Genomic DNA, 26,881 nt, shown 5'->3' on the forward strand with positions numbered 1-26,881 from the left:
TATTTTTTATTCCTTATATTTATTTAAAAAAAACCAGATTCAGAAAATGATGCATGAAAATGAACAGGTGCCAGATATTGAGAAACTGGAGCAGCAGGAGTTCAACCTGGATATAGAAGAACAGGAAAGAGCGCAAGCAGAAGCTGAACGAGAAGTGGCCAGGGTATGATAGAATGGGAGAAGAACATTTTAAAACCAGCAGTGAAAAGGAGAAAGAATGATTGAACAACAGAGGATGATCTCAAAGTTGCTGTTCACTGCTGAGAAGCAGGAAAACTTATAAGTATTTAAAGTCACTTTTTGAAGGAGGTGAAGCTGCTGATGCAGACATTGCCAATTGGAATATGATCTATGCCAGAAACTATAAATCTGACACTGTGGCCTTGGGCATGTTGCTTAAGTTCTAGAATGCTTTTCTTCACGTATAAAATGATGCCTTTCAGTAGTATGCAATACAGTTTTTGGAGAAGATAGCTGCGATAGTCTAAGATGGTGAAATATTGGTAATTCATTTCATCCGTTAGGTTTCTTTCAACAACTCAATAAAATTGCCCATATCTTGTTATTTTGCACCACATCTTGTTATTTTCTTTTCTGTATATTGAAAGGTGAGGAAGGAGATTGAGATGGAGAATTTAGCCAACTGCTATTTGCAGGATGTCATCAAACATGAGTGCTGGGATGCTATGTGTGTAAAAGGATGTGCAGTTAAGGTAACCTCTGCTTTCTAATTAATTTTCTGCACTAGTTTATTGGTTCCTTAAGGTACAGAGACAAAATAAATAGAAGTATAACACATTTCTGATTTGCTTATGGTATGGGAAAAAACTTGCTTCTTCCCAGGGCTCATGCAAATCTTTCATTCTCTTCATTTTGTCTGAGCCTGGCTGATTTTACCTTCTAAGGTGGATAAGAGTGCTGATAAGCAAATAAGCAACTCTTTACTTCCTTGATCTCAGAGAGTATCTTTATGCAGTGTTGCTATAAGGAGAAATAAATACTATTTCTCTGTGTGCAGTCAGTGTGACTTCTGCTACACAGAACATAAAGGCAAAATTTAACCCTGATTTTGCCTATTTTAAACAGAGGGAGATTAGTCAAACTGATGATACTGGATTATCTCAAGGGTGGTGAAAAACCAAGTCATTTTACAACAAATCTGTTTCTGGTTGAATTCTGTGGATAAAGAGGCCATATCTATAGATTATTTTTAAAAAAAGAAAGAAAAAAGCAAATTTTAAACCAACCATTTTCACTACCAAAAAGACGAGTGGTTTTTGTGTTACCTCATATTTTTACTACATTGTCTGTATTAATTGATCCTCAATTTTATTCCTGATTTTAAGAAGTCTTTATAACTGGCATTCAGGTATTGAACAAATGAATTGATAGGTGCATTCTGAAGAACTTTTTACTTTAGAGTTGTTTGGTTTTTTTAAATTTGAACAGTGCTTCCATATGGCTTGTGAAGTGAAGAATTATCCACTGAAGGAACGTAGTGAAGAAGAGCTGGAAACTTTGGAGAAAGTTCTCTGGTTAAAGAAGATTGAGACAGCTGATCTTAAGGTACAATCTCTTTGAAGTACTGCATAAAGGCATTTCAGAACAGGATTTTCTGTGTTGGCATCTTAACCCTTCTTTACATAGTTACATTTTTAAGGTCCATTTTCCTGCTGTAGCAATTGTCCAAAAAAAATTTTAAAAGATAAATAGAGGTGAACTGTTGTGTTTTTACTCAGAACAAATGTATTAGTATTAAAGAATCACAGAATAGCTGAGGTTAGAAGAGTCCTTTGGAAGTCGTCTAGTCCAGCCCTCTTAGAGCAATTTTCTTGGGGCCATGTCCAGTCAGGTTTGGAATATCTCCAAGGATGGAAGATTCCATAACCTCTATGGATGGGCTACGTCTTCCCATGTTTGACAACCCTCACAGGAAAAGTGGTTTATTATGTTTAAGTTGGATGTCCAGTATTTCTATGTATACACATTTCCTGTCAGTCTGTCACTGAGCACCTCTGAGAAGTCTGGCTCTGTTGTCCTTACTCCCCACCATCAGGTTTTTATAAGCGTTACTAAGATCCCCTCAAGCCTTCTTCTTGAGGGTAAACAATTCCAGCTCTCTCAGCCTGTCCTCGCATGTTAGATGCTTCAAACCCTTAATTGTATTAATGGCCTATCACTGGACTTGCTCCAGTATGCCCATGTCTTTCCTCTACTGGAGAACCTACAAATGGACCCAATATTCCAGATATGATCATTTCAACTTGTATTATTTTGATCACTAAGCTTAACTGCAGAATATAACCTCTAGAATTTTTTCATACATGTGCCACTGGATTGTGTACAAAATTAACAGTTATCATGTTTGTGATATTCAGGTTCAGAAGAAAAATCTTGAGACTGAGTCTGAGACTGTATTATCTGAGGAAGAACGAGAGAAGGCAGAAGAAGTAATGGCTGATGATAGTGCATCTTACTGCCTGATTGGAAGTCTGAGCTCTCAGTATGGTGGAGACACATCTATCTTATACCACCAATGCGACTTGCACACCAGGGAGCAGAAAGTCAATCAGATAGTATTACTGAAGGTGATGTCTTCTTAAATTTGTATTAGTGCAGTGACGCTGTCATATCTGTTGGTTCTCACAGCAGTCACAGCCACTGTTAGATTTTGTGCATACTGACACTATACAATGGAGAGTTGCACAGGTCTCTGAGTTACTGAGATGAAAGCTGATAAATGCACATAGTGCAGTAGAGCACCATGTGGATTTGCCAGCTCAGGTCTGGAAGAAAAACATTTTTACAAAATTGGTTACCCAATTTGAGGGTATCTGTATTTGCCCACTGGTGCTTCAGTTTAAGAGTTTGTATAGCCAAAGCTAGCTTGCACATCTCAGCATGCCCTGTGAAAACGTGACCTCTTTCCCTATTATTTGCTGCTGAATGGAAAGATCAGCTGGATCCTCGCACCATTTCCTTTCTCTCCAGTCTTACCATCCCTTCATTTGGAGTCTTCAGTGTTTCTGTTACTTATTATTCATTGCTATCAGACTTTCTTACTTCTCTTACCCTGGCCAGTTTATTAAGTAGTAAACATGCTACAGAATAGGCTTCCTATGAAGATGATCTACAAGGGCAGAAGTGGTTAAACTACTATAAAGCATTGCCTCCTCAGAGCTCTTTAAGGCTGTAAATGGTAGAGCTCAAAGATTATGCATTGTAGTACATAAAATCTAGTAGATAGATACACTAGTGTTTAAAGTAGATGGGGAAGAAATACAAGGAGCACTTTTAGATGTAAGTTTGGATGTAAAAAGATCTTTCTACTGTATGGCTTTAAAGATGCATATTATATATCTAATTGTAGATATATCTTCAGTGTTCTTGGCCAATGCAGCGAGCTTGCTGAGAGCTAGATGGCTGACTAGACATTGAGCACAGCCTTTTTTCTCCCAGCAACATTGTACCTTATCTGCCATCCTGCCTTATTACATCCTAACTTATTATATTAGAAATCAATGAAATAATCATGGACACAAATATTTATTGTAATACAAATTGCAAACAGCTAAGCATCTCAAAATGTGAAGTTTAATGATAAAACTGAAATCCTTTTCATGTTTCATTTTAAAATCATTATAAGAGCTCAGGTGTTTTAAAAAAATTAGTTTCCAATGTTTGTTTATTTAATGGGCACATTTTACTTACATATGTCAGACAGAATATCACATGAAAGCATATTGAAACTGCAGGTTGCATCACTTAAAAATCAGGAAAGTATGTCCTTAACTCTGCCTCACTGCACCTGTGATTTACAGTCTCTAGATTTACAGGTCATGTGGTTTTTTCTTTGAAGCCCCTTCTTTCAGCTGAAGAGTGCAAAAAAACAGCAAATAGAAGGCAGCAGTATGTTTCTTTCAGAATCTTTGTCAAATGGCAAATATGTAGAAGAAAAAGAATAAAAATTTCTAGGGAAAAAAAAAGAAAAAACTGATAATTTGCCCACCTCCATTTAACAAAGCTTGAACTCTGCCCTTCTGTTTTTCACAAAAAGACTTTACCAGTTTATCTCCCTGTCACACATACAAATACACACATTTATGATACTGATGGCTTGAAGAGTGGTATATAATCATGGATGGATGTGACCTGTGCAGTATTGCTGTTTCCTTTTTTTGGTATTTCAGGACATCATTTACAAAGTGAAAACTGCTTTTAATAAGGAATTTTACATAGTTGCACGACAAAAGGAGCAGGAGATAGCACGAGTGAAAGAAAGAAACCTGAGAATCCGAGAAATCTTGGTACAACTTGACCGCCAAGTGGAAGTGTGGGAGCCAGCTCTTACAGATGATGAGATACCAGAGCGAGCGCTCACTGTTCAGGATTCAGAGGTGTCTGAAAAATAAATCTTTCTCTTTCACCCACTCAAATACAGTTCTCTAATTCTTCTCATTTCCAGACATTGTGTCAGTACTGAAAAGCCTTAAAACAGATGTGTCTGTGTACTTAAAATCATCTTTTTGACTCTTTTGCTTCCCTTCCCTTTTTAGGGAGAAAGCTCTTAATAAGTCAATCTGAAATGAATAAAATGTATACAATCTTAATTTATTGCTGTTAAAAGTTTTTAATTGCCCATAAATTAGGTAGAAATTCCCCCTGTTCCTGACTATAAGATTCAAACCAGGCTTGCAGGGGTTACTTCCATAGATAAGGGTTTCTCTGTTTTCTCTGAGCACCATTTGGAAACTAAGTCATTTCAAAGTAAGTATCTAGGTATTAAAGCATACTTAGTACTGTACTTATACATTCAATTGATAATTTATAAAGAAACACCATATTTCTTATATAATATATTCCACTGATCTCACCTGCTCTTTTGGTCAGTCTTTCCCCACTTCTCTCTGCTCTCCCACCAGTCCGTGTTATTCTACTGTCAGAAAAGGTATGCACAAAACACAACTAATATCAACAAAAATGATGGTAGTTTGTATTTTAGCATTTTTAAATATAGCTTTTGGAGCTGTTCAAAAGAACAATTTTCTTCTTGAGGAATATTATCATAGAGCAGAGATACAAAAAGCATTAATAATTATTATTACACCATCTTTCCAAATGTTCTTAGTCCACATGTGATCATGTTTGGAGAAAAGAATCCTGATATGAACCTCATTTTCTTCCTTCAGATTAAAGTTGAAAAATACTTGACTCAACAAGAGAGAGAGAAAGCAGAAATGCTGGCTAAGCTTGAAATGGAAAGACGCCTTGCTGCTATGGTACTTAAAGTAGTATCCTTTTTACTGAATAGGCCTTTGTCTCTGGTTAAGCTTATTTAGTTAATGCTGCACTGGAATATTCCAGTAATGTAGTATGGGAGAATAAATTTAAAATGGTAGGTAAAGATGATGTGTGCCTTTTCCCTCTTATTATTGTTTACAATCAGAACTACATAGACCAGCTGGGGGAAGAAAAGATTTAGTGTTAGGCTCACAATTTTTAAAAATGTGCTTAGTGGCAATTAAAAATACCGTATCAGGTGACTGGGGGCTAAGTACATTTCTAAATGCATGGTACTGCTCAATCAAGAGCTTTGTGCTTGATATGTGTTTGTTGACTGAGCGACCTCTATTCTTCACGGATCAGACTAGAAGATCATAATGCTTTCCTCTGGCTTTAAAATGCATCTGTGAAAAGCCTAAGATGGTTCTGGCCCCAAAAGAGATGCACAATAAGACAGTGACACTACAACTTCCTTCATCTTAGCCTGCCAACTGGCCAAGAGTAGTCTATGCCTATGTATTCTTTCCAAAACTGACAGAATGGCAGTTTTAGTAAGTTATTTGGTATACAAACATCTGTTCACCAGAAAAACTCTGAGACTTTTAGCATAATTTCACACGCATCACCAAAGAGCATTAATCTACTAGTGACACACAGTATAATCATAGGGGTGAACTACCCTATTATCGTTCCCAAAACTTCCAATTACTACACTTCCTTTTGTACCCTAAAATATTTTTTGTGGTCCTTTCCAGGACAATGAAAGACTGCGTGCTCTTAATGACATGATGGGTGGAGTACTTGAAGTCAAAAAGGAAGACATCTTGAAAATGGTGAGCTGTGTTTCTGCCATATCATTTAGGTAGCTTGTGGGCTTTTAAGGATATGTGAAGTTCAACTAGCAAATATTTCCAACCTAAGTGACAGAAGAAAGTTGGAGAATTGCAGGATTGTATTATGCCTAGATAGACTCCATAAGAGACCATACACCAGACTCAAAAGAGACCACAAGATTCTAGTGCCTGCGTATGATTTACCCATCAACACCTGTCCCTATTACAGTGAAATACTAGAGGAACATAATGTAGCATTACCGTGACAACAACTGTATTGCTGGGGGAAGGGTCTGTTATCTATGGCTGTGATCTTACAGAAAAATACTGTGTTCCATTTAACTCAGCAACTATACATAATACAGTAGTAGAGGAAAGCAAGAATGTGAAGGAACGTCACAGAAAAAGGATAGGGCAGACCCAAGCGCTCTCCCTGGAATTGATCTGTTTTGGAGAATTAGAACTCGACTTAGAAGTATACATTAGCATGGAGTTAGATTTGGGGTTCTGAAACAGAAAATGCAGTATATCTTGTACTGACAGTAGTATGTTTGAGTACAAAATACTTGTATTTTACAAGATCCAGTAGTGAATTCCTGTAAGCAAGTGAGAGAGAATAGCACAATATATATACACCAAAACTACTGGTGCAAGTAACAGACCAGAGAAACAGAATATGTATGTTACTTAGACTTAAGATTTGTACCTTACTTACCACTAAGAAATATCTTTCGTTAAATTTGATGTGTGCTATACTTTGTTAGTGTGCTGATGGAGACTTAATATTGCTTTTGAAGCATATTTGTCTTTAAAACTTCCAGGATATTCCTCCACCTCCTTTTATATCCAAGCCTGAGCATGTTTGGAATGATGAAGAAAAGAAAATATTTAGAGAACATGAGAAAAAAGTCAAGGAGCTGAATGAAGAAAAAGAAAACTATAGAAGGGTAAATTAAAATGAGAAAAGGAGTGGTTTTGTTCACAGTGCTCATGACCAAAGCTTCTGATCTTTCTCAGGAGCTACTTCTAAAACTGAATACTAATAAATAGGGTAAACAAAGAACAAATGAAGAACAAAGATCATGTGGCATATTAAATAAGTCCTAGCTTAGACAGTAAAATAAGGGAATCTCTACTTATACCAATTAATACATGCCAAAACTTGTGATATCTGACAAAAGGTAACTTTCCTTCACAAATGTACCACTATTCCTAAAATGTTTTTTTCAGGTTCCATTCCCAGAGTTGCTGATGCCATACACAAATACTACAATTATATTTATCCTTCATAGTGGTATTTGGACAACATAACTTGGTAGCCTGGCAGCACTCTCCTTCCAAACAAGTAATTTCTGGAACCTTTTGTCTGAAAGATACGGTTCCATATTGTGCATTCTCCAGCATCTGATACACTGTATCAGAGCTTCTTTGTTCCTCCAGATGTAATATTGCTGCTCTTGTCCTTCCCTTCCCCAGGCACTGGAAAATGAATTGAAGAAACTTGAAGCTTCCATCCAGGAAACAACACAAAATTTTGATGAGACTGTGTGCAAACTCTCTGAAAGGAAAGTGACATTAGACATGGTCATCTATCAGGTATCACAGAGAACATTAATTTCTCATCTCTGCCTCTGTGCAGCAGGAATGTTAACATTTTTTTATTACAATAATTTCACAGGAAGAACTCAAAATAGTCAATCTCATTTATGCTTTACTGTTGGATGAAGAGTTGGACACTAGAGAAGCTGGACTTCATAATTTCCTTATGAAAAAGGAGAAAGAAAAAGTAAGTTATCATTTGGAATGCCGTTCTTATGAAAAGTGTAATAGTTACAATACAGTTTCTTGTGAAGACTGCTCTTTCCAAATCAAAATCTTGCCATAAATGATTTTCTGACAATTTACAAGGTCACTGATTTTTTTTCAACTTGTACAGGTGACATACATTATAAATATATATGTTTTTGAATAGATACTCATCTTGGTTCATCTGGAGTTCTTTGGTAAAACTCCAAACATTCAGAAGGGCATGCTGCTATTTGTTTGCTATATATAATATTTATCCAGTATCAAGCTGGAAGCACCAGTTGTGATGCTTTTATGACAGGAAGATGCACAAAAGAATGTGTAATGACATCACATTTTTCACTGAGGTGTCTAATGTAGGCCAGGGCCACGCTGACTTGTGTTTGCCAGTTCAAAGCATAAACAGCGGTGGCGTGTGAGTATCTGACCATGGAAGCAGAATGTGCCACGGAGTGCAAAGTGTTTATAGTCTTACCAACGAATTTAATCTTCTGAAGAGTTTACCCATCCCTGTCAAACCATATACAAGTCAACGAAAGACTGGAGAGCACAAGTAGTAGATCTGGATTTCAATACGAGTGCTTACTGCCCACAGTAATAATTTTGAGTGACACTTCCGATTCCTGTGTCCTGCCAATACTTGTGTGACTCAGGTGATCTAAGTGGTGGTAGTCTGCAGGTTGGTTCTGGCTCTTGGGACAATATTATCCCATTTGCCCACTTTGTCTTCATGGAGCTGTTCCTGAGTCCACGGATAATATACTAATGACTCCCCATGTCAGATCTCGTGCTCGACCTGTATAGACCTCTGTGTTTGGAGCTGCAAGCAGCCATTTGTATATGTGAGCTACAGGGAGAGGTTCCAAAGTAGGCATCTAGCCCCTACCACTGAAAAGGCTGAACTAGTTTTAAAATTATCTGAGGCCAAGTGTGTACCAGCTTACATTTTTCAAAATACATCTTTTTTAAAAAAATTTTCTAAATGTTCCCATTGGTATATCTTTTGGTCCATGCAAACTGTCAAATACAACAAAACGGTCTCCCCAGCAGAGTACAAGCATTTAACAGCCTCAATAAAACAGATGAGCTTAGTATCCTGACACATAGCAGAACTATGTCATGACAACAGGGAAACTGCATTCTAAAATGAAGAACCCTCTACTGAACAGCACTTGAGAATTTTTGACTTGTCTTGAACAGCATTTGAGAATTTCTGACTGGTCTTACCTGTGATGACATAAAAGGAAAAGGAAAAGGAAAAGGAAATCTCTATGCAAGTGAAAACAAGTATCAACATAGGTCCTTACATTCAAGTTTAAAAAGGTGACTTGTAAGCATTTGTATATTTCTTACACAAATTTCTTACTTTCTTAAGCAGTGGACTAGTTTAATTTTGCACCTGCTCACCTTTTAGCACTATCTACAAGTAACCCCCTGAAGAAGGCATTATACTGTTAGTAAAAATAGTTCACAAGGTTTTCTCTAGAAACAAGAAAGTGTCAGTGTATATGAATGGCCATTCAGTGCTTCTGCTGGCTGAGTTTCATTCCTGAAATCTTTTGGTTTTGCTATAGGTCAAGACTGCAAGAACAATCCAGACTACAAAAAATAAAATTGAGGCTTACATAGACACCTATGAAAATGCAATAGTTGAAGAGAAGGTGAGACTCTCGACAAACACAAGGAGGCTCAGAAATTGAAAAGTTAATGCTGTATCTTGATAATGAGAAGAACATGCTTCCCTGTAAGCATGGGATGAGTTCTGGTCAACTTGCTGATCAGTGAAATTAAGCAGTAAAGGAGAGTATGTGCATAGAAGAATTTATGAAATAGTCCAGATTCCTGTGATGCTTGGGAGCGCTTGGAAGAGCACCATATTCTGTATTTCTAAGATATGGGCAGGTTGATGCTTTTTTAAAAATAACATTGTGGTAACAAGAAAACTTTCTGTTTCCCTCCTAGAATCTGGAATGTGGTTTTGCAAAGGAGTTTGCTGATGTACCTGCCAATCTCCTTGATGAACTTTTCGAACTTTACAAACATCGACCAAAGTAAGATCCCCCCTGATTCCATCTGTTTAAATACTTATATTTCTTGTGAGTCAAGAGTGACTATTTCAGTAGTCTAAATTATTTTGATAATCAGTAGACTGCCTGCTTTTTATTGGACAGTTAACAATGGTTGATTTCCTATCATACTAATGATTGCTATTTTGAGTACTTACATTTTCTTATTCACCCTACACAATCTATTTTAAATGCAATCTAAATAATCATCAGGTCTCAAAAACATATATTTTTATTTTGTGTAGGATGCAGTCTTACCTATTTGCTCTTTGCAAGAGATTGAGAGTATGAAATGTTCTTAGTTGTTTGTGAGCTTCTTTTATGCAAGAGAAAATAAAAAGTAAATACTGTATGTACTGTGTATGTGCACTAGGACCCCAATGACAGAAATGCTCCTTGACACAGCTAACCCGTATGGGGATTGTTCAGGCTCAGCTGAAGATTACAAAGATGCACTTACACTTTTAGTGAAAGCCATGGATGAACTGGATAGTCCTGAGCACATGCCTAATGGCTTAGACCTGTCTATATGGGAACATTTTTGTCTAGCTAGACGAAATAAAATGGAGAATGAGGAGCTGGTATGTAAAAGTCTTTATTTTGCCAGTATACTTCTTGATATTTTCAGGTCTTAAACTTCTGTGGAGTTCAAGTGTAGGGTCAAGCTAGTGGTGAAATGACAATGCAGCATACATAAGTTGCATTTGAGTTTGAAAATTGCTCCTGGCCACATTCAATTCGGAATAATAGAAATGTCATCAAGGGAAACCAGCTGTAGTTCTCCTTCAGAGGAAAAAATAGCATATTAATGTGGACAGATTTGATCAGAATGATTGTGACCTTGATATGATTTCATTAAAAAAAAAAAGATCATTTTCCTTTTCTCTATCCATACCAAAAAACTGTCAAGGTATTTGATTTCCATCATCTCTTGGAGTTGTTCTCTCCCATTAGCATTCTACATTTGCACCAATGCATTCCCATATTTTTCTAGAATGTGAAGAGCAATTCTTAACAAAGGGTGTTGCTGGAAAGTTCTAGCAAGCTATTTGTTCAGTTTAAAAGCATGAAGGTGTAAATCTGAATTATCCAGAGACAGAGATACATGAAATTTGACCAAGAGAGAAGGAAATATGATTTCCCTTCATGTGAATAAACTATGCATGAATGAATAAATAATTTTCTGAGCAGAGTGTAAGGATTGTAACCTCTATGTCTCATGTGCTCTACTGGGATTCTCAAAATACCAGGCTGCATATTTATACATACATATGTCTTCTTAGGAACGTATCTTCTCTGTTCTTGAAGAGGCTTGCCTCTTCAAAGTTGAAAACTGACAAAGCTGAAAAAGTTCAGAATGTCACGATGTTGCTTGCTTAGGTGAAATGCAAGGCCCAAACACTGGCAGAGATGCAGGCCTTTCTCCAGAGAAGAATGGATGACGACGAGAAGATCAAGTCAGAAATAGAAGATATTTTCCAAGAACTCACTTGGTAATTTTGTTTCATTTCCTGTGTTCTACTACATTTCAATACTCCACGAACACAGAACCGAAAGTTATACACAGAATTACACAGCTGTGTTCTCCAACACTCTTTTATCTAGGATTCATCTAAGAGACCTGTGATATTTCTGACATCAGGTGTGATTGCAGCACATGTGAGCAGGCCAAACCAGTCTTAATCTACTATCTTAAGTAACATCATCAGTAAGGATGGCAGCATGGTCTTCAATGCAAACTGACTGACCCAAAAGCTACATCATATGGTGAATCCCCCAAAACCTTCAAGGCCATATATGTGCTAGCTAGCTCAGTTAAATTTTGCTCATGTAGGCCCAAGATACAGTGATCACTCCTAATTGCAATACGCCACATGACACCTGATTTCACTGAGCTGCTTGGAGCTGCAATATTTCATTTTTTCATGTACGTGACATAATTTTCACATTCATTGTCATTCAGGAACAAACCCCAGATAAATTATACAAGAAAATGGGTACTAACTGGGAGTCTTCTCCATTTCCTTTTCAATTGTTGTTAAGATTTCTGTTCAGTAACAACACTTTCTCTCAGAACATCTGCTAGAGTATGTTAAACTGAATCCAGTGGTTGAAAACTTCATGTATGGAAATAAGTTGCAAATTCTGTAGTCACTTTGGGAGCAAATAGAAGACAGGCTGTCAAAGAGTAACCCCTACATGAACATACCACTTACTGGTAATAAATAGAAACATTTTGAGAATCATGGGAGGATTTATATAATCCTGTTGAAATCACTAAACATTGTTTTTGTTTTCTGCCATTTTAGGCTGCAGGAGGAGAAGATGAAATTTCAATTGAATTTGACTGTCCAGTTTTTGCTAAAACAAGGACAGGTGGAATTGGAAAGTACTGAGATCCCAGACTACAGTGATGCCATTCTCATTAATAAGAGTGTTATTGAAGAACTGAATTGCTCTATCATGGTAATTTACATTATCTGAAGGAAATTTAAGCTTTTTAAACAAATGTATTGTCCTTCAGGGGCTCTGCTTTTTCTCCAGTTTGACATAGAGTTTCAATTCATTACTACACACCAGTAGGCTCAATTGTAATCTAGAGGCTATTAAGAACTCTGTAATGTCTCTTATCATGATGTAAAGATTGCAATACAGACTGCTTTCTTGATGTTTGATCAATACAATTCAGGTCAATGAAATGGCAACAGTTTTTAGACACACCATCACTTACACACACGCTGTAAATAGAAAATGCTAATATCCTGGGCACCAGTCTGAAAATTCCCTCAAGGCAAACTTATAGTCATGTTAAGAAGCATTTGAACAGTAGCTTACATTAAGATTTAAAAAATTAATACACTTTTTTATGTAAGGTGAAATTGGTGATCATACTTAAAACAGTTTTTCATCCTCTCATTAAATGTTCTTTTTTTAGGCATTCTAGCTGTACAAAAATTGCTTCTTAGTGCTACTGCACAAAGCCTTCAGTAATGACAGCAAAATACCTTATACAGAGCAAGCTTGTATTTTGTAGAGCTAAAATGCCTTTGCATTCTTATAAAAGATAGAAATATGGAGAGAGGTTAGTTGTACTTTTCTTCATCTCCTTCTATGATCCAAGGCTGTAGCACAGAGCATAAAAGGGAACAAAATTCCACAAAAGATAATCATCTGGAGCAAAGTCTGGAAAGAGACTGCAGTATAGCATGTTTTGCTTACTAAAATTATAATTTTGGAAGCTTACCCATCTTGTTGCAAATAATTATTCCATAATCTGTAAAGTGGGTTAATTAAGATTAATCTATTTTTTCAGGCTCAAGGAGAAAAAAAAATTGCTAGCATGGTGGAATGTAAAGACTTCTCTAAAGGGATATTTCAGCTGGAATGGGAACACAAGAAAATGAGAATGCAGATAGAAGATCTGAAACAGAAGGCTCGGGATATTGTAACGCTACCTATTTCAAAAGATCGCCAGCTAGTGAGTTACTTTCTCTGATTTATATTTTGACTGCAGAAAATTTTGCTGCCTATACCTGTAAGATCGTTTATACCTCGTAAGTCTCTTACTACTGTGGAGAAACCTGATGCCTAATAGGTCAACAAATCAGCTTTCAAAGGGAACTTTTACTCTTGAGATTGATCAGTGATGAAGTTATTTGGGATGTTCAGGTGTAAATGAAGGCAAAGTCAGCCCTAACTCTTAGTGTTTCAAAATTGGCCCTGAGAGTAAGAAATCAGGATTTTGCAGCCACAAGGAACAGATCTTTTAAATCAAGCACCGTCACTTGCTTTTAAGTGAAAGGTCTGAGGTGCCCCCATCTGGTATCTCACAGAAATACCGTAACTTTTGCTCAGTATACAAAGATTGAGCGTTCCTACAGGAGCCTCACTGAGCCCCACTCACTGCCATTTGTTGGCCCAGCAGCAGAGCGACAGGGAATTGTTTGCCATGCCTGGCAGGCAAGAGGCAGCAGCTGGCCAGCAAGTCAGCACCCACATAGCTTTGAACAAGCCCAGTTGGCAGGCCAGAAAACATAGGTAAAGGTTGTGGGAGAGAGCCAAGGATACCAGCAGGAGAAGAGAGGAGGCAGAAGAAAGGTTGTAGGGGAAGCCTGTGAGGGTATTGCAGTATGGGATGTAAAGGACTGCAGGGAAAGCTGATGGTTTCGTGGCAATGAGGTGGGGGGCATAAAGGTTTGGAGTAAGGGATGTTGGAGGATGCGTAGGCTGGAGATACTGCAGTGGCGAGAGCTATAAAGCACAGAGAAAATGCAGAACGTTGGAGAGCAGGTAAGGATATTGCAATTCAATCAAAAGATTAAAAGAAAATCCAAAACATGTTTTGCTCAGGCTTCATTTGTTTTGCTGCTCTCCAAACTGCTTGTCCACTTCTGAATCACAGCCAAAGGACTTCCATAACTAACATCAACAAAACAGCTTTCCAAAGAGGTGATGTGACAACACACTGAAAAGTTGTTGTAGCATATTTATCACCGGAGTGTTGCCATTAGCTCAAACTTCATTTAAACTGATGAGCAGAACTATTGCCCTTCAGAGAGAGTTAGACTTGCCCATAGCAAAGGCATATAACAGTTTAATCAGAATTTGAATGCTCTGAGGGGCTTGACTTTACTTCACTTTTTGAGTAGAAATGTGGGGTTAGTAGGAAAGACAAGGCAACAGAGACCCCAACAATAGGAACAGAAAGAAAGATGGCTTAGATGAATGTGTGCGGGCAAGGACCTGAGACCACCTGGAATGAGGGCTGTTAATGAAGCAGTGAGTGAAAGCAGTTTGGTGCTGTAGGCAAGGAGCCTGCTGGGTCTTTCCTGTTTCTTCTCTTCTAACTAGAGCAGTCCACAAAATTTTACCCATTCACTTTGGTGGGACAGTACTCTAGAAGGATGAATCTATATCTACAGAAACCTGACCACTGCCCATTATGGGTTATACAGCCTGTTTTACCATTTGTCATTTGATAAAGAGATATTTTAGTAGCAGTGTGCCCAAGAAAACATATTTAATAAATTCTCTGAAACCTGAATTACTATGCAGATATAAGAACAATAAAAGAAGTAAGAATTACTAGGAAGCCACTTGACAGAAAATAATCACTTTCTTCTCTGGCCTAAAGACAGACTGTACAGCACTTTGGCCTCCAGCTGTGTTAGCTTAGACTACCTTATAAGCAAAAGTATAGCTTGGGTTTTTTTACAACCTCACAACAAAATTGCTTGGTCTTTGTTTCCATTACCACATAATAGCGAACCTTCTTTTTAACAGCTGTACAGTCTAGTATTCACAGAGCATCCAAGAGTATCTTTACAATGTCCATTTATGATCACTAGTAAGCCTTTCCACTGTGCAGAATTCTAGTTTTTTGAGTTTCACATAGTATGATTGTCTTTACAGAAGTGTGGAATTGTTGAGAACAAACAAACAGGCTTAATAAGATGGTTTCTTTCTGTTTTTAATTCTTCAGTTCCTAACTGTGCTGAACTACAACAGCCGCATCGCCCACCACATTTCAGTGATGGAGCAGACTCTTGGCGTCATGGATAAGGTAAATCCTAAGTGAACCACCACATTTGAGAAACACATCCTTAGTTTAAAGGCAACTCCTCTCCTTCATTACCAAGAGGTGTTTGTAAGGAATAAGTGCAACTGATACAGGGATGCTAACTCAAGGACTGTCGGAGCACAGCCATAACAGCACACACAGATGAATATATATGTCCATGTATTTATTCATCTGGCTTTCAATAGTTTCTTCAACTTGCACTGAGCTGTCTACAGCAGCAGTTCTCTAAAGTCTTTGGAAGCCATCATCATACATGGATTGCTGCATAGATCAACCTATGGAGAGAAATCTACTTGCTTTGTTACTGGAATTAAATGCTTTCCTTCCTGAACATTTGAATGCAGATCTGCTTATCACTTCTTACACAGCATTACCTATAAAAGTCACTCTTCCATTTCTAATGAAGCATTCTTCCAGTCTTCACTGCTTAATGTTTCTCTCCAGGGGCACCAGCCTGTTCATAATATCACTACCCCCCTGTATTCAAAATAACAGAGACACAACAATCTGATTTGCTGGCTCCCTCATCTATTTCAACATTCAAATTATGATTATCCTTGTTTTTAAGTGATTCCACTGGATTTTCTCCAGGTTGCTCTAGCTGGCATCAGCCTCCTCTTCCTCTTCAAGCTTTAGCATTTATCTTGTCCCTTTACAGCCCATCTGACAGCTTCAGCACAACCACCCTTTCTTCAGCAGCTCCTAGCAGCCAAGAAAGTGTTCTCAACTCACTGATTCCATTGACTTCCTTTCCTCCCTTTGCCTTTCAAGTTTTATCTTTAATATATCTCTCTCCCTGACCCGTACCTCTTTGTTCCTTGTCTGCTACTTATAGTAGAACTCCATAAAGCATACTGGAATACAGTGTGTGTGAAAGACACTATATGAAGTAAAGTTAGAATGTGCTACTAGTCAAATCAAAATCTATGAAAGTTTATTGAGCTACAATGCAGTGCTTAAGATTATAGGTTTCCATCATAAGTTTGTCTGAACAGCTTTTGTATATTCTCATATATTTGCTTTATTCATTTGGAAATGGACAGCTGCACAAGAAGAATGTGAAGAATCGTCAGAAAAGAATTAAAGAGTTGGAGAAGTGCATCAGTTTAAAAGAGCAAGCAAACTACGAGCTCAGCCTGGAGCTGAAAGAAATGCTTGTCTCTGTTTCAGAAAGGAGGCATATCTTTGAGGCAGCCGGTGAGTCACAGTAATGCACTTTAAGTCACAAGCAAAGAACATTCAGAAAATATCTCCAAGGCTAGACGGTCCTGTTCTCCATCAGCATCAGCTAAGGGGCAAAGAGCACCTATTTATTACTGCATGCACACAATTAGCAGTGCCCTTTCTACCACAATTTAACATTGTTTATTTAAGAGCATACCTAGAGATTGTTGCTCTTGTAACCAAAGTTGACTAAATTGCTGAAACTATTTAAGTCAAAATATTATAGTCATTAATCCCTTCATTGGGCAACATGCTTTCATTCTTTCTCAGAACTGTTGAACCCACTTTTTTCCACTCAAGGGGACAGAGGAAGTCACGTGAAGCTGAGAAGGGTATTCACTATTAGGAAAACTGTAGAGATCTTTCCACTAGTAAAACAGTTACAGATTTTCAAAACAGTGGGTACTTGCTAGAAACTAAAGAAAGCGTTCCCAGTGCCTTTTTGAAATTTTTTACTTTATTCAGTACTATAAAGACTCTTAAGCCCAACTGTGAGCCTTTTTTAAAATGCTTGCCTATTTTATACAGAACTTGGAATAACCCCAGGACCTGTCCAATATAAATATAGACTATGCATCCCCTACAAGTACATGCCAACCCTTATATTTTGTTCTATGCAGACACGCAGCATGTTTCTGAAAAGATTGCAAAGCAGCGTTACCGAGAGATTTTGAAGCAGAAACACCTACGGGGTCTTGTAAAGGAACAGGAAGAGCAGTTTGAAATTCTTCAGGCAGAAGTTGAAAGACTGAGATCAAGAACATTCCCTATTCTTTAAAAATCAGAGTCCAGGTAGATGTATAATACCATGGTCTTGTCTAAGAAAAAGAACTTGGACATCTACCTTTTCTCCCTGAACTTTTATTTCCACAAACGATTTCTTCTGTAATTTCTTTAAAAATAACTTCAGTTTGAAAGATGCACGTTTGTCTGTTTTGTACATTTTATATCTAGTCTTATCCCCATTATATTTCAGTTCATGAGATTTATTTCTGCTGTTTTGATTATATAAACCATATAGGTCATTATAGAAAACAAAGGGTACAAGAAATTGTAGAGTGATAGAAGAACAGGTGTATTTCTGTATCCTTAGTCTGCAATATGCAATTGTAGAACATTTTGAAGGTGAAATACTGCAAGAAATCTATGAATTCGCATCTGCTAAAATTCATGCCTGTGGCTTTGACTTCATTTTGCTTTTTAAAATATATTTACACCTGTGATGGCACAGGTGTAGGTTGCTGAGAAGATGAAGGTATGCTTCAGCATGACCATGTGTGCTACCTGGCCCAGTCCCAAAAGCTGCTGCAGCTTATGATAGCATAATTATCCACAGCCACCAGTAGCTGTCTGTGGCTGCTGCCACTGGCAGAATCACAGGAAAACCAGGTTTGGAAGTGTCTGGCCTCCTGAAATAGTTGCTGCTATCTCCCATCCCTTCGCATTGACATGCGGTCTATTCTCCTGCCAGATCTCTCCAACACAGCTCAGAAAGATAAAGAACCCTTGAAAAAATTAACTACTGCTGGAGACTGATCTACCTACCCAGGCAGTCTCACCGATTTTTATTTCCCTCTTCCATGGTGTGTGTCGATTCTTCTCCTCTTTTCATAAATTCACATAATATCTAAACTCATTCCATTGTGAGAGCATTAATAGCTTTGATACCTTAGTTTAACAAAATTCTACACTTGTAAGGAAAACTACTTCTGTTGTGATCTTGTACACCACCTCCTTTTTTGCTTTACCATCTCTAACTGGGGTCTGTAAGGATTCTAATTATATCTCCATTCTTCTTGCGAGACTTTTTTCTTCCTGCTGAAACTTCCCTAGAAGCAGCAGGGTTCCAAATTTGCCAAGGATCTCAGGGAAGGGAACCGCTACCTTCACCAGGCACCATCATCTTTTTTTACTAACCTAAAGAGGCAGAAGAAATAGTGTCTTAATACTCAAAATGTGATTAGCAATAAAGGTTGTTCTTCATTAATTCTCTGTGGACAGCAACAATCAGTATTCTTAAGAGCAAGTTGTGGGTACAGATTTAAGTCTAATGAGCCCTATCAATGTTAAAAGGGTCTATATGATCTCTGATTTTCTTTCCCTTGAGATATGTAAGGAATTACTCCCTTATTAAGGAAACAGGAAATGGCACCTGTAAACAAAACAGTTAATGTACAACCAATATGGAATGTGATTGCATATAAAATTATTCATAGCAGGGAGAGTTGTAGAGTAGTTAAGATTTATGTATTGTTACACTTGATGAGCAGTGATTTTAAGGAGAATGAAAGCAGATAGAAGTCACCACACTATATGCATAAGCCATAATGAGAAAATAAGCAATTTCAAGATTAAAAAAAAAAACTTTTTAAAAAGACAACATTTATTGGAGGATAAATGAAATGCTGAAGTTTTATTCAGCATTATGATGCTGTATTTGAAGCACTCCCATTAGACAAGGCCTTGTTTTTCTTATTTATTTGAAGAGAGAAAACACCTTGGCTCTCACGTGAAGTAGTAGAGTAGACAGATGTTGGTTGCAATTTTCTTGCCTTCCCTTCTATTATCTCAGGCTGTGGCAGAATGCTCAAGAGACAGCTTCACTAAAGACAACTGTCTGGACCAGTATCTGAAAATGATTGCATTATGGCACATTTCCCTCAGTAATAATTAAAGCTATTGAGAACATCTCATTGCAGCTTCAGAATATTAACGTGAAAATTAGTTATCTTTACTTAACTTGCAAAATGCTGTCATTAACTGACTGGCAGCAGGAAGACATTTGTAAAATGGGGATGTATCTATGAACAAAGAACTGAACTCTTCCCCATCTGAACATCAACAGAAGTGACAATTAATTTGAGTTCTTTATTTCAAGACAAGTAACCATGCAAAGACTAATCAAAGAATGGACTGCCTTCTACCTGTTAAAGTATGACTTGATTTATTCTTATTTTTATTAAATAACAATTCACTGATCAAGTTGTTAAAACAGGTTTTCCAAAACAGCAGGAGTTCGATCTTTTCCATTAAGTAATGCCTTTTACAGTGCCTACTTTATCTAGGTACATAGCTTTACAAGTATCTCCTTAGAAAACCTCCTAACCTCAAAGCATAAAGTCCACTGTCTGATCAACACTTCTTATGTGATCAGAATTCATTCAGTCTTTTTATTTTTTCCTGTGTGTAATTGAAAACTTTGCACCTGTAGATTATGCATCGACAAAATCTTCTTCTGTTCTGCTGTAGTGCAATAACTGGTCTTCTAATCCAAAAGTATCTATCAGCTGAGTGAGACTCACTTTCTTGCCATCTCCAGAAAAGGCTGACTGTAGTTCATATAGCATCAGCTGGGTACTATTTCTCCATTTCACTATCAAAGCCTGCAGCTCAGACAGGTTGTTCTGAAATTAGGACAAAACAAAAAAAATTTTGTCATTTGCTGAAATGTGGGATTTTTTGATACCCTGCAGATCTATTTTTATAAAACGCCTTAAACTGAGACAATACACAAACACCACACACAAAACGAATCAGTATTGTTGCTTAAATTAATAATGAGGATTACACTATGAATTCCACTTCAAAGAATGACTTAAAAGTGCTTTTTCAGAGGTTCGCCTCACCTTAGATCGGTACATCTTAACCAGTTTGAGCCTTCGAAGTAGCTCTTCCTTCTCTTGCACTTGTTTCACCAGCCTTACTTTTTCTTCCAGGGACTGTTGCTGACTAAGATCAACCTGTAGCACATCAGAATTCTCTGCTGATCCACAGAGACCACTCTCCTGTAAGGGACTTCTGAAACATGTATGTCCAGTGCTGTTTCTTTCCAGGTTTTCAGAACCACCTTGTAATCGGGAACAATCTGTACTTGTCTTTGGCAGGCACCCTTTGTCAGCATCAGCACAGTCTTTTTCTTCAGCATCTATTTTAAGCCGCTTTGCCACTGTAAAATTAGCATTAAATGAACGTCTTGTTTTCCTTAATCGCTCCCTCAGAGCTGCACTCATTGGCTAAAAAAAATTAAACAAACAAAAAAACCAGAAGGATCAGAATAATCTAATTTTTGATCAAATTTCAAAGAACTGTTTACCCTGGTTATTACTTACATAGAATGTGTCATATATGTAAAGATCATTGTAAAGCCAGACTTCCTAATTCCCTCTATAGCTTTCACAAACTTGAACAAAGTTAACTTCTTCCTTTCACATGTATTTGCACACACAGCTGCAAGATATGGAAAGATGTGCCTCCACATTTTCTAGGAGCAAATCCTGTATTCTATTGAGGCAAACCTACTCATCTAGTCTTTGTGCAGAAGATACACGGCATATTTCAACTTGGCTAATTTTATTCCATCAAGTTCAATTTCCCCCTCTAGTTTAATGGAGATAAAGGTTGGGGTTTTTTGCTGTTCCATCCCACCACACATACACTTTCTGTATTAGCACTAGTATAAAACATCTGTATTCTACTTGAGAGTATTAGAAATGATCTGTATAATTTTGACTAGTTCATGCTTTGAGATCCTTCACTGATAAGCATCTTAAAAGTGATTTTTTTTTCTTCAAAATAAGTTAAAAATTATTTTTTTACAATCTGTGTCTAACATTTTTACCTGTGAAAATACACTAAAATATGGGAGAGAGGGATTAGATAAGGAACACTTGCAAACTAGCCCTATCCTGCATAGGTCCGGATGCCAAGTGTGACAGCATCACCATAACACATGCTAGGTTGAACACCAAAGTAGAGCTCAGCATTATGGAGAACATACAAACTGAAAACAGTGTATTCAAGTGCAAGCAGAAGTCACAGAAAGTCATTCTGCATATGCAGCAACCCAGAAAACTAGGATTTGAGAAAACTGAAGATGACAGATTAAAAATAACCAAAACAAAACCAACAACAAAACCCACCACAAACCCTAAATAGTACTTAAATTTATTAGTATGGCATTTGGGTTATACTACTCCATCACTTTGTATTCACAGCAAAGATCTGCATATTCAGAGCAAAGTATACCAAGCACATTCCTTACCTGGACAACCTTATAGCTACAGGTATGAGCTACCTATCTTTAGCCTTCCAGCAAGCAGTATCTCAGTGACTTCCGACTACTTGATGATTTCACAAGCATTTTTATTACTACAGAGAGTCACATTATTGGAAAAAAAAATAGGTTTTCATACCTGTTTCCCTGAACTAGTCCCCTGTGGAGCTGCTGTCCCAGAATCCTTTGGAGTATGGCACAAAGATGACAATTTATCAAGCACGGGTTCTTCCATCTCGATTCTGTTAAATTCTCCAGCAATTTCTGTTAAAAGACAGAATGAATTATGTATGGTGCCATTTTCACCTGACTATAATGAGCCATGTGGCTGCAGAAATGAGTAAAAAGCTCTAAAAAGAAATAATAAGGCTTATTTTCTAATTGGTAAGTTCAAAAAAAAGACATCTGCATAAGTTACACAACTGTTTCATGTGCTAAGTAGCATCTTGCTTTGTGAATGGCTTTTCTTCAAGAGGATGAATGACACTACTAACTGGTATAAAGTATCTTACTATGAATTTTGTATATTATTTTTCCCTCACTCAAAGTTCTATGGAATTTTTTCTTTAAAAGATGAAAAATATTATAAACAGTCTTACAGGTATTCTTCATTATATTTTTCTATCTGATATCCTCTTTCAAGTCTTAAAAAGGAGCAAGACAACTTAAGAAGCAATCGAACCCATTATAGTATGCCTATAAATCCAAGATCACATCCTGCAACATCGAACTCATCAAAAAAAGCTCACTCCAAACAAACTGTATTTTCTTAACCTGAATGACCCTTACTGTTTGTCTAACTCAAAGGAATAATCCTTACTAAGCCAGGTTGTGAAGAACCAGTCCTTTCACTTAACTGCATCCCAAGTCGTGATAAAAGGATTGTTGGGAGCCACAAGATTTTTATTGTCCACATGTATAAACAATTAATCTTTTCTATAAAAGAAAATAATTGGGTACCCAGGTCTGTGAAAATAATGCACTGTCTCATTTGATCCTTCTGGGGATGCTGCTTAAAAAAGTAATTACTAACATAAGTAGAATTTTAGATTAAAAGTAAGCATCCCCAGTTCACTCAGAAAAGCACCTTAATTAAAATGATGTCATAGCTCCCAGCATGTACCAACTTCAGATTGATTTGGCAATGTTTAACTTAGTTTAGCACTTGTGAACCACCTGCTAATGACCAAATTACAGCTGGAAAATCATCATTTACCTCCATTTACCTGCAAATTGCAATTAAGAGTTTCAAAACAGAAGCCTCTTAAAAATAAAATCCTGGAAACAAGTCACAAGGCAACACAAGACTGGCACAAGGGGCTTCCTCTTCAGAGATGAAACATGCCAAAGCTTTACGAACCCAGCAATCCTGGTCTTCCTGGCTCTATACCAAAGGATGCAAGTCCTCATTTATCTCACAAGATAAATAATAGCAATTTTACAAATTGTTAAAATTTTACAATTTTACAGGAAAATTTTACAATTTACGGGAAGCCCACAGCACCCATTAAATACAATGGAAGTTATCACTATTATTTCTTAATGTAAGCAAGAGCCTAGAAAAAGCTGCCATCATGCCTATGTGTACAGTATGTCACAAATATGTAATAAATCTTACTAAGCAGCAAAATAATTTCAAGCCTAAGAGCTAGCTTCAACTGACTTGTTCAACTTTTTCAAAGAAAATCCCATGACTCTCTGCCTTTACAATTTAATGCAGATTATTTGTCTTCAAATGACCATGACTACAATGAATACTTTTTCCAATAGTTCACTAATGCTGTTACTTTAACTCTCTGTTTGGCAGCACATTCACACAGATCTCCTGCACTCTTGAAATCCTGCCCCAAGATCTCAACCTAAGAATCCTTTACATTTTCAAGCAGTGATGCTATGCATCACACAGAAAAATAATTCTGTCCAGCAAGTAAGGAAAACTTGGGCCAGGAGGGGAAAAGACAATTTTGCACTTCGGTACTTACTTGATTTTGTACTTTGGCTAAGTCTCTGACGCTACGTGCCTCAGTTTGCCTGCTTATTGCTACGTTATATAACAGCATTCACTCCTTTTATGTTCTCCTCTCACCAACCAAAGGCTCTATCAACACTCCTTTTATGTTCTCTCACCAACCAAAGGCTCTATCAACACTCAATAACAATTTTTCCCTAGCTACTTTTCCACCCTACAGAGAAGCAGAAAGAAGGCTGGGCAGCCCATAAGCAGAGCCACAGATCCGGGGAGCTCTTTCTGAGGTGATGCACCCTGGAAGGCCAAGTGGCACCCCAGAAAGGGAGAGAGACCCGCAGCGCAATCACAGCCCAAGCCAGAGGCTGCTCACACGCCGTGGAGCGAGGGGAGGCCCCTCACGGAGGGCAAGGCCCCCAGCCCTAAGGAGGCCTAGCCCGCCTCTGGGAGCCAGCTGGGCCAGGACCCGGGGCGGGGGTCAAGGAAGGAGACAGTCCTGAGGGACCCTCTCCCCTCCCTCCTCTACCCCAACATCACTAAGCCCTGGGGAACAGAACCCACTCCCCTCAGACATCAGGGAAAGGAGCCGAGCAGAGAGCCCGACCGCCAGCACCTCACCGGCCTCAGCGCTTCAATCTCCCGCTTCCGGGGGAAAGGGGCGGGGCGAGTGGGGCGTCGGCAGTGCGCCTGCGCGCGCGCGGCGTGCCGCCCAGTCGGCGCGCGTTGGTTTGCGCCTGCGCGCGGTGGAAGGAGGTGTGGAGCTGTGGTGCGGAGCAGTGGTGCGGGCGGGCGCGCGAAGGTTGTTCCTGCGGTCGGTCGGGCGGTAAATGTGGGGTTGGGCGCCGCTTCCGCAAAGGTGCCGAGCAGAGCATGGCTTCTGGAGCCCCCAGTGCGGGGCATCCCTGGGAACCTCGTACACACTTCTATTGCAGCTGGGCATGCAAGGCCATGCTGTGTCCCTTAGGCCAGGATGGGCCTGCCACCCGTGGCTGGGGTCTTGCCACAGGCCAGGTGCCATCTTGCTGCAAGTGTCCCTGTGCCAGGGAGGGGGGCTCCAGCCTCAACACAGAGTGCTCCCCACCATGAGTGGCAGGGCAGGCCCAGGCCCAGTCTTTCGGCACAGCCAAGGGAACCACAACTCTCCACCTCAAGCCACCCATCACCTCTACCTTGGGCACTATCTCCTCACAGAAGAGGAATAACTGTACGTGATGAACACACTGGGAGAAGTGCGATCTGAACAGCGCTGTCTTGGTTGTGAAGGAAGAAGAAAGAAGTGAAAATTAAGAAACTTGACTGGAAAAACAGGCAGGTAGATTGTGATTGTGAGAAGGAGCAGCCCCAGCTGTAGTTGCAGTCATGCAGTTCAGAGCAGGATTAGAGGGTGCCCTGACGCTCAAAGGCGCTGCTAAAGCAAGCGTGATTTTCGTGTCTTTATCACCAAACTTCCCTTCCATGGTGCAGACTTGGTTTCCCCACGTGGATTTACGTTTCTCAAAACTGATTTCTACAAAATGTTTTTCCAATGTAACTGTCAGGACTGAGAAAATGAGCTGCGGAAGCCATAACAGCGACAACTCCCAGCCCACAGGAATGATGTATCAGTGGTTCCTCCAGCACTGCCCAGAGCCGAACTGTTCCATGCTGTGCATTGAGGCCTCACACAGCTGTGCTGACTGCTGCACATGGAATACACGCACCCACACGCTCTCGCTAGATCGTGCCCTTAATTTTTGTAGCAGAAATGCATTAATTTCCTGCCTGGTTCCTCCTCACAACCACAGATGAGGATGCTCAGTTTTCTCTTCGCCTTGTGTAACTCCCATCTGTATTGAGACAAGATACACTCTTGCACTGAGAGGTGAGTAAGCACTGACTGTAGGTGCGGTAATATGTTAGCAGTTGCTGTGCTTTTGACCATAAGTATACATAGATTCACTCACTTCAAATAGAATTTCACAGGGATGACAGCAACCTTTTTCTCTTCTGTAGTAAAAAGTATCTAAGCATTCAAAGCCCATCTAGAACAAGTCACTTTGGGAAATCTGAGAACTTGGGGCCTGTAGATTACTCCTTGTATAGGAGTTGACTATGGTTGAAATTGATTTAGAAATAATATTCTCAGTAGCAAATGTGGGAAGTTAGATTATGTGACTAAGTTGTATGATCTTTTATAACCATCTAGCAAAAAAACTTGCATGATACCTCAACTGTTGATTTAGTTTGGAAGCATTTTTTAAACCTGCCCCTTTTTTTGTTATTTTTTTTTAAATACCTGCCGCTAATTTAGTGTCGTTAATATTTTTTTTTAATATGTTAAAAATGGACTCCTGAGTGCAACAGTAAAAGTGCTAATAGAACTTCTGCTGCAAATTTATCATGTGGGTTGGATCTCAAATACACTAGAGCTTTCAGATGGCGTGTCTCCAACTTCACAACATATTTCCTTCTGTCTCAAGGATGGTCCCTGCTTTAAATTACTCATGCTCTGTTGTACAGACATGTTAACAGTTGAGTTGCACAAGAACAACAGAAAGTTTGAGATTTTAGATCATTTGCCAGCTGAGATTCCAGTGAGATTTTACAGGAACGTTAACACATGAAAAAGTCATCCTGTGCATTATCATTGCTACTTTATTAGAGCAACGCCCACGTGCCCCACCCCAAGTGAGGATTACAGCCTGCTTGAGACTGTGAATATAGAAAGACGGTTCCACATGTTGGGTTTATGAGTTCAATGTACTACACATAGAGTAGAGAAAAGGAAATATCATCAGTATTCGCTGATGGGTAACCACTCTGGGAAGAGATCCTGTTTCAGGTTGGTATTAAGTGTTTAGCTGTGTTTACCACATTTACCTATGGGTTTACTTGGTGTTTACACATAGTACTGCAAAAACATGACTTGTCCAGGGGCAGGAGGCCCCTGACGGAGCTGGGAACTAGAGTGTCATCAGTCACTATCCAGTGACTATCCAGTACTTTTATTGCAGAAACCCAATAGTGATGGATATTATGTTATCCACAACTTAATGATGGCAAACAGGAGTCAGACTAAAACCTTCCTCT

The 26,881-nt window shown here is 38.6% G+C and overlaps 2 protein-coding genes across 4 annotated transcripts in view; one reads left to right on the plus strand and one right to left on the minus strand.

The window, feature by feature from the left end:
- CFAP43 (cilia and flagella associated protein 43) overlaps positions 1-17,585 on the plus strand; it is a 48,385-nt gene extending 30,800 nt beyond the window's left edge. Inside the window, exons 21-39 of the mRNA XM_050899121.1 lie at positions 38-163; positions 609-713; positions 1,450-1,566; positions 2,379-2,588; positions 4,191-4,397; positions 5,190-5,279; positions 6,039-6,116; positions 6,938-7,063; positions 7,593-7,712; positions 7,795-7,902; positions 9,497-9,583; positions 9,885-9,973; positions 10,362-10,569; positions 11,369-11,481; positions 12,298-12,454; positions 13,302-13,466; positions 15,471-15,551; positions 16,613-16,766; positions 17,414-17,585. Of these exons, the coding sequence (XP_050755078.1) occupies positions 38-163; positions 609-713; positions 1,450-1,566; positions 2,379-2,588; positions 4,191-4,397; positions 5,190-5,279; positions 6,039-6,116; positions 6,938-7,063; positions 7,593-7,712; positions 7,795-7,902; positions 9,497-9,583; positions 9,885-9,973; positions 10,362-10,569; positions 11,369-11,481; positions 12,298-12,454; positions 13,302-13,466; positions 15,471-15,551; positions 16,613-16,766; positions 17,414-17,571 (2,499 nt within the window). The 3' untranslated portion in view covers positions 17,572-17,585. The remainder of the gene's footprint in view (positions 1-37; positions 164-608; positions 714-1,449; positions 1,567-2,378; positions 2,589-4,190; positions 4,398-5,189; positions 5,280-6,038; positions 6,117-6,937; positions 7,064-7,592; positions 7,713-7,794; positions 7,903-9,496; positions 9,584-9,884; positions 9,974-10,361; positions 10,570-11,368; positions 11,482-12,297; positions 12,455-13,301; positions 13,467-15,470; positions 15,552-16,612; positions 16,767-17,413) is intronic.
- Positions 17,586-19,191: 1,606 nt separating this feature from the next.
- SFR1 (SWI5 dependent homologous recombination repair protein 1) lies at positions 19,192-24,281 on the minus strand. 3 transcript variants are annotated; one of them, XM_050899159.1, is made up of 5 exons: positions 23,829-24,281; positions 23,073-23,230; positions 21,986-22,110; positions 20,420-20,806; positions 19,192-20,197 (listed from the first exon to the last, which is right to left on the minus strand). In XM_050899159.1, exons 3-5 carry the CDS (start codon positions 22,079-22,081, stop codon positions 20,006-20,008), a joined length of 675 nt encoding a protein of 224 aa, XP_050755116.1. In that variant the 5' UTR covers positions 22,082-22,110; positions 23,073-23,230; positions 23,829-24,281; the 3' UTR covers positions 19,192-20,005. The 3 variants fall into 3 exon arrangements, with proteins under 3 accessions (XP_050755116.1, XP_050755117.1, XP_050755115.1); XM_050899160.1 differs by having other exon boundaries at positions 23,063-23,230; XM_050899158.1 differs by lacking the exon at positions 23,073-23,230.
- Between the last annotated feature and the right edge of the window lie 2,600 nt (positions 24,282-26,881).

The sequence above is a fragment of the Gymnogyps californianus genome, chromosome 6 (genome assembly GCF_018139145.2).
Source record: "Gymnogyps californianus isolate 813 chromosome 6, ASM1813914v2, whole genome shotgun sequence".
NCBI classification, from domain to species: Eukaryota; Metazoa; Chordata; class Aves; order Accipitriformes; family Cathartidae; genus Gymnogyps; species Gymnogyps californianus.

Excerpts from the sequence above, each read along its gene's own strand:
- SFR1 (XM_050899158.1), bottom strand. The coding sequence starts at position 22,081 with ATGGAAGAACCCGTGCTTGATAAATTGTCATCTTTGTGCCATACTCCA. Across the intron at positions 20,807-21,985 it reads GGACTAGTTCAGGGAAACAG|CCAATGAGTGCAGCTCTGAG; the intron begins GTATGAAAACCT and ends AATTTTTTTTAG. Across the intron at positions 20,198-20,419 it reads TTAAGATGTACCGATCTAAG|AACAACCTGTCTGAGCTGCA; the intron begins GTGAGGCGAACC and ends TCCTAATTTCAG.